This window comes from Castor canadensis, chromosome 6, assembly GCF_047511655.1.
Source record: "Castor canadensis chromosome 6, mCasCan1.hap1v2, whole genome shotgun sequence".
NCBI lineage: Eukaryota > Metazoa > Chordata > Mammalia > Rodentia > Castoridae > Castor > Castor canadensis.
Window position 1 is genome coordinate 7,181,859 of NC_133391.1, and position 6,793 is coordinate 7,188,651.

Genomic DNA, 6,793 nt, shown 5'->3' on the forward strand with positions numbered 1-6,793 from the left:
TATTTTCTTTAAAAAGCTGTACTCTCAAAAAACTATTTGCAGCTGGACACCAGTGGCTCACGCCTGTAATCCTAGGCTGAGATCAGGAGGATCTTGGTTGGAAGCCAGCTGGGGCAAATAGTTCAGGTGACCCTATCTCCAAAATACTCAATACAAAAAACAGGGCTGGTGGAGTGGCTCAAGCGGTAGAGCTCCTGGCTAGGAGGAGTGAGGCCCTGAGTTCAAATCCCAATACCGCAAAACAAACAACACCCGAAATTATTTGTAACACCTTTAAGGCTAAATGAATAGTGTGCTTTGATACTTCCAAATTATGAGAAACCAATGAATGTTATCTGCTGACTTGAGCTGAATTCAAGGCCAGTCTCTATGGGATTGACAACAATCCAAAATCCTCGCAGAGCCTACAGCCTTCAACATCCTCACTGAACAAATGTGGAAACTGACATCTGTTCTTACATTCTCATCCCTTCATGGGGGTGACCCACAGTGGGATTTCATGCAGAGGCTGTATGGGTATAATTGCATAGTAAAATCGTGAAGGCTGCCTAGGCTGATATCTCAACTCTGCAGTCTTGATCTAGTTCCACCACTACAAAATTGGGATACGGTTAGTACTTAACTTCTCAACACTGTCTGCGAATGAAATAAAAGTATGGAGCACAATAAATACGAGTTGTTGTTATTACAGCGACATGTGGCCCTGTACAGGGATCTGCAAAAGTCCACTGGGCAGCACTGATTTGTCTGGTGGGACTCATCCCAAAGAATTCCTAGGGGCACGTATTGTCCCCACTGTCTCCTGCCAAGTGGGAATCGCTGTTCTTTCCTTTCGCCACCTCCAGGCGGGCCCAGGCAGGCGCGGGTCTGGACCTCTCCAGCTCCCCCTCTTTCGGGGGCGTGACCTCACCAGGCCGGGGGCGTGGTCAACCTAGAACTGGGGCTTCGAGCTCCTAGTCTGGAGCCGCCCAATCCGGGAGGGGCGGGGGATCGACCACGTGACCAGAGAGTGGTTTCACCCTCTCCTGTGCTCGTACCACCTCTGCCAGCCCTAAGGGGGTGGTGTCTTGCTCCCTTTTGGGAAGGAAACAATTTATTTTGGCCTTTTTTGTGGCTAAATAGTATGTAGTTGTGACTTTGTTGGGCCTGAGTCAGCCTTTGCCCCTGAAGTGGTGTTTTCTCTTCTGGCCTTCCCCACACTAGGTAGTTTGGTCTCGCCCAGCCGGGACCTGGGCGCGGCGGCGGCGGCCGCGTCACTGGCGGGCGGGATCCCTCCGCTCTGGGGAGAGCAGCGCTGGACGGTTGAGTTGGGGTGACTGAGGAGATCCATCCGCGTCGCCGCCGCTGCCGCCTCCGCCGCGGAGGAAGACAGGACCTCCCGCGCTCCTCCAGCGACCCCTTGGCAGAGTCCCACCGCCACAGGTACCTCCGCTGACAAAAGGAGGCCTCATCCCCCCCAGCCCCAAATTCCCATGGGGGAAATCTCCCTTCTGTCTCCCTGGTCTGGCCTCTTGGGAGTGGACGTAACTCCCCAGACATCCCCTCCCTTTCTCTGGCCCCGTCGCTTCCAAACCCGGAAGGGGAACTGGGGGACCCTCGGCCCCAATAATGCATGCGCTCCCTGCACCATCAGGAGCATTTTTCTGACCCGGGACCCCATCCCAGCCCCGCCTGCTTCTTGTTCCCTTACTAGTTGGGGGGCTAAATTCCGGGTGTCTTCTGGGTCGCGTCCCGCCCCCTTTCCCCACCACCACCCTCCCGCCTGCCCCTGGGTTTTACCCCTCGTGTTCTCCTGTTTTTCACTCCTGCCGGCATTCGCCTTGCAAAACTCTAGAATCCTGGGAGGGACAGTCAAGGCCGCGAGGCCACCCTTGCCTTGGTCTCCACCCTACCCTCGATTTTGGCTCTGCCCTTGGTTTCTGACTCCCAAACCTTAAACTGGACACTTCGGCACCCTATTCCCTTAACAAGTCCTAACCCGAATCCTAGCTCCCAGGCGTCTGTCCCCCGCCTAGCCTCCTTTTGGGCAAAATGGAGGTCGTGGGGGCCGGAGGGCCGGGCCCACTGCGCTTCGCAGCGCGGCCCCAGCCTGCGCCTTCCAGCTGCCAAATCTGGGGACCCTCCCCTGTCTCCTCCCTTTCGCCCCGCCAGACCTGTGGCGGCAGTGGCAACCCCTTTTCTGTTTGGGGCCTTGGTTGCTGTATGCCTAGAATCTTGGGGCTGCCGAAGGGACCTTGGAGGGTGATGGGGACCTTGGGCTGAGAGCACGGCCCCCACCCCCAGCAGCTTCCTCCTGGCCTGCTTCCTTCTGCCCTGGGCCTCTGGCGTTGCCGCCTGGCCTAGGCTGCTGGCAGCTGGAAGAATGGGGCTTGGTATACACCTGGAGTGAGGTGGGGTAGGGGCTGTCTCTCCGCCCCCATTTTGAGGGGCACCCCCTGGCATTGGCGTAGAAAGCTGAATTTACAGAGGGGAAATATCACTGGGGAAGAGGAACGCCCAGCGCCTGGGGGAAGTGGGAGCTGGGTGGGGGATGCCTGGGTCTGTAAGTGCAGTGTGCACGGCCAGATCGCACAGGTGTCGGGGGTGGGGAAGGACGCTGGGTCCTGGAGCGGAGTCAGCCAGGCCCCGGGGACCCTGGCGCCAAGCCCGGGGACTGGGCTCCTGGGGTGCCCAGGGCGCCGGGGCCGGGCCGCTTGGGGCCACCAGCCGGAACCTGGGAGAGAGCAGCTCCGCGCCTCGGGGCCGGGGGCCTCTCTTCGGAGTCCTAATTACTCCAGAACGGCTCCCACGGGCTTTCTGCGGGCGCGGCGGGGCGGGCGGCCTCGGCGCTGGAGGGAGTAGCGAATTGGGGCTGCCTTCCCCGCCGCTTTCTCCCCACCTGCGACCGTCTGCTAATGGGGCGCAGCCGGCTTGGGGATTATCCGGGGTGAGCCGTCCCGAACCTATTAGTGCCCAATCGGCTTTCCCCAAATCCTGTAAACAGCCACCCTGGCCGGTTCTGGAGAGAGGCGGGAGCTGGGTCGGGCGGGGGCGATGGGGCCGGGGGTGGGGTCACCCACCCTACAGGTCTCTGCCATGGATGTGGTTGCCTTGGCAACGAGGCTAGGGTGGGAGCACTTCACCAATGAGGTGCTCTCAGTCCGGGTGACGGTTGCCTAGGCAACCCCACGAACAGCCCAGCTTCCCTCTGGTCTCCCCGCACCGTGGAAGCTGGGGGTGTGTGTGGAGGGTGTGCGGCTGTGGGGGCGAATTTAAAGCGGCACCGCCCCTTTTAAAATTAGGTGCTGGGAGGGCGGTGCCTGTGAGAGCTGGGGCGGACGCCAGGTCTGTTTTCGAAGGGACAATCCCCCCGCCACCACACATACACACACACCCCAGTTCCTGCCGCGGGTGTCCCGCCCGGGCCGCTGTCCGAGGGAGGGGTTTCCCCTGCGCTTCCTCTTGCACTTCCCGCTCTGTTTCCGGGGGGCGGGAGGAAGATTGGGGAAGTTGCCTGTTGTTTGGCAACGTCTCCTGTGGCTGAGACCCCTGTCCAGCCCTGGGGACCACAGCCCCCCTCCCCTGAAGTGCTTACCCCTTCTGGACTGCGCTTCCACCCCGCCTTTCCCCTTGCTTCCCTGACGGCCTTGGGACCTGACGTCAGCCCTGCATCCCCCAGGCCTCGGGCCAGCGGCCAGGAGCTGCCTCCCCCAGCCCCCGTCCCGCGGCCCCCAGCCGCCCCCAACCCCGCCCCACGGGCCCGGCGCCATGAGTGAGCTGGAGCAACTGAGACAGGAGGCCGAGCAGCTCCGGAACCAGATCCGGGTGAGGGCCTAGCGGCCGGGATGGGGAGATTGAGCAGGCAGAACCAGGTGGTGGTGCTGCTGGCTGCCCAGTGAGCCGCCTGGAGGATTTGAGGGTGGGGGAGGGAGGGCGGGCACCCTAATTTCTCAAATATCTTATTTTCCGCACTGCCTTGTCTCCTGTTTTTTTTCCTCTTCTTGTCTCCTCCCCCTCCGGTTTTCTGCTTGTCTCTGGCTCTGCCATCTCTTACAGGATGCCCGAAAAGCATGTGGGGATTCAACACTGTCCCAGGTGAGGTGACTCCTGGACTAGCTAACCTGGGGATTTAGGGGAGGGACAAGGGATTGAGGCATACTGCTGGATGGCTCCTATTGCCTGGATCTCCCTGAGCCCCTTCTGTCTCCACCTCCAGATCACAGCTGGGCTGGACCCAGTAGGGAGAATCCAGATGAGGACACGGAGGACCCTCCGTGGACACCTGGCAAAAATCTATGCCATGCACTGGGGGACAGACTCAAGGTGTGTGGGTGGCTGGATTGGGGCTCTGTGCTTACCTTCAGTGTTCACATGGTCAGGTGATTTTTATTGCAGGCAGAGTGGCAGTAGGGGGAGGGCAGTCTCGGTCTGGTGCTTCCTTTTGGGAAGAGGAAGTTTGGGAAGATGGTGAACACCCCCCGCCCCCAGCCCAGAGGACCAGGGAAAGTAGGACCACACTGCTACTGGGATTGTCTGAGAAGAACTTTCCTGCTGGGCGTTGGTGGCTCATGCCTGTAATCCTAGCTACTTGGGAGGCTGAGATCAGGAGGATTGGGGTTCAGGGCCAGCCCGGAGTTCTTGAGACCCCATTTCCAAAATAAGCAGAGCAAAATGGAATGGAGGTGTGGCTCAAGCGGGAGAGTCCTGACTTTGCAAGCACAAATCCTTGCGTTCAAACCCCAGTCCCACCAAGAAGAGAAAAGAAAAAAAAAAAACCTCCTAAATGGGAGGATGTGGGTTAGTCTTGCCTCCCTTGGGAGGGCTGCACACCTGACCCCTCTCCCTCTCCCTCACCACTGTCCACCAGGCTGCTGGTCAGCGCCTCCCAGGATGGGAAACTCATCATCTGGGACAGCTACACCACCAACAAGGTAGAGTGGGCACTTCAGGTGGAGGGGCTGAGTTTCTGAGCCCCAGCCCTGGCCTGGCCCTGACTGTGGGTGCCGCCCTCCTTCCCAGGTCCATGCCATCCCACTGCGCTCCTCCTGGGTCATGACCTGTGCCTATGCGCCCTCAGGGAACTTTGTGGCCTGTGGGGGTTTGGACAACATCTGCTCCATCTACAGCCTCAAAACCCGAGAGGGCAATGTCAGGGTCAGCCGGGAGCTGCCTGGCCACACTGGTGAGAGGGGCCTGGCCTGACAAGGGCATTGGAGTTGGGGGTTGCCCTCCCCAATACTTTGACTGACCAGCCCCTTTCCCCAGGGTACCTGTCATGCTGCCGCTTCTTGGATGACAACCAAATCATCACCAGCTCTGGAGATACCACCTGGTGAGGCCCTGCCAGGGCTGGGCTGCTCTGGCTAACCCACACGTCCTGCCTCTAGGTGGCTCAGGGCACAGCAGGCAGCACACACCTGGGCAAGGATGAAGTCCTTTTCTGGGCAGGGACCAAGGGGCTCCCTCAGCAACTGGCCTGGGTCAAGAGCAGTCTCCCTGGTCTCCTTTCGGCTGGGCTCGTGGTGAGGTGGGGCTGGGAATTTGTCCTTTCCCTCATTTCTGATCCCTTTCTTCTTCCTGTCCCGTCTCCAGTGCCCTGTGGGACATCGAAACAGGCCAGCAGACTGTGGGTTTTGCTGGACACAGTGGGGATGTGATGTCCCTGTCACTGGCCCCCGATGGCCGCACCTTTGTGTCGGGTGCCTGTGACGCCTCCATCAAGCTGTGGGACGTGCGGGATTCCATGTGCCGACAGACCTTCATCGGTCATGAGTCTGACATCAATGCCGTGGCTGTGAGTTGGAGGCAAGCTGGGTTGGCCATCCCTTCCAGGACCCAGCCCTGCACCCTCATCCCCTCTGGCCCATGTCTTGCAGTTCTTCCCCAACGGCTACGCCTTCACCACGGGCTCTGACGACGCCACATGCCGCCTGTTCGACCTGCGGGCAGACCAGGAGCTGCTCATGTATTCCCATGACAACATTATCTGCGGCATCACCTCGGTTGCCTTCTCGCGCAGTGGCCGGCTGCTGCTTGCTGGCTATGATGACTTCAACTGCAACATCTGGGATGCCATGAAGGGTGACCGTGCAGGTGAGAACTGGGTGCTAGGTCTGGTAGGCAGGGTGAGGTCAGGCCAGTTCTTATGTCCCTCTCCCTCCCAGGTGTCCTCGCTGGCCATGACAACCGAGTGAGCTGCCTTGGGGTCACTGACGATGGCATGGCTGTGGCCACAGGTTCCTGGGACTCCTTTCTCAAGATCTGGAACTAACTGCCCCAACCCCAGCTGGGCCCAGGCCGGGAGGGGCCCTGCCCACGCCCACACTACAGGCCGGAAGCTTTGGGGCTGGGTACACACTGAGCCTCCCTCCCTGGGCCACAGGGCCTTGGGTCCCTGCTCCCCAACCCAGGTTTGGTTCCTCCCGGGGCCCCCACTGTGGAGATAAAGATGGGGATGGAATGGGGGAAAGAGGATGGGGCAGAAAGCCCTCATCCTTTTGCTGCCCTGGGGTTAGGGCCTCACCCCTCTGGAGGGCCAGAGGCAGGAGGTGGAAACTCCAGGGGCTGGCTTTTTTAAAACTGGTTTTATTTTAATTTTTATTATATTTTCAGTTTTTCCATAAAGGAACCAATTCCAACTCTGTACCTGGTCTCATCCCTTACTGTGTCTTTCTCTGCTGCCTGAAGGCAGACAGGCCATGGGGTACAGAGCCCCAGGCAGTGGGCTAAGGGGAACCCACTCTTCCTTGGGTGCAAAGCCAGAGGCAGAAGACTCATCCCTGTCCAACAGGGCCAGAGGTTCCAGATGCACAGT

At 59.5% G+C, this 6,793-nt stretch overlaps 1 protein-coding gene across 1 annotated transcript; it reads left to right on the plus strand.

Annotated features, from left to right (window-relative positions):
* Nucleotides 1-1,254: 1,254 nt before the first annotated feature.
* Nucleotides 1,255-6,622, plus strand: Gnb2 (G protein subunit beta 2). Its single transcript, XM_020162218.2, has 10 exons — nucleotides 1,255-1,422; nucleotides 3,659-3,804; nucleotides 4,036-4,074; nucleotides 4,196-4,302; nucleotides 4,847-4,910; nucleotides 4,999-5,161; nucleotides 5,245-5,311; nucleotides 5,572-5,773; nucleotides 5,856-6,072; nucleotides 6,144-6,622. The coding sequence occupies exons 2-10, from the start codon at nucleotides 3,748-3,750 to the stop codon at nucleotides 6,248-6,250; spliced, it is 1,023 nt and encodes a 340-aa protein (XP_020017807.1). The 5' UTR covers nucleotides 1,255-1,422; nucleotides 3,659-3,747; the 3' UTR covers nucleotides 6,251-6,622.
* Nucleotides 6,623-6,793: the final 171 nt, after the last annotated feature.

Coding starts and splice junctions, on each gene's coding strand:
- Gnb2 (XM_020162218.2), top strand. CDS start 3,748: ATGAGTGAGCTGGAGCAACTGAGACAGGAGGCCGAGCAGCTCCGGAAC. Junction 3,805..4,035: donor AGCTCCGGAACCAGATCCGG/GTGAGGGCCTAG, acceptor CATCTCTTACAG/GATGCCCGAAAAGCATGTGG. Junction 6,073..6,143: donor CATGAAGGGTGACCGTGCAG/GTGAGAACTGGG, acceptor TCTCCCTCCCAG/GTGTCCTCGCTGGCCATGAC.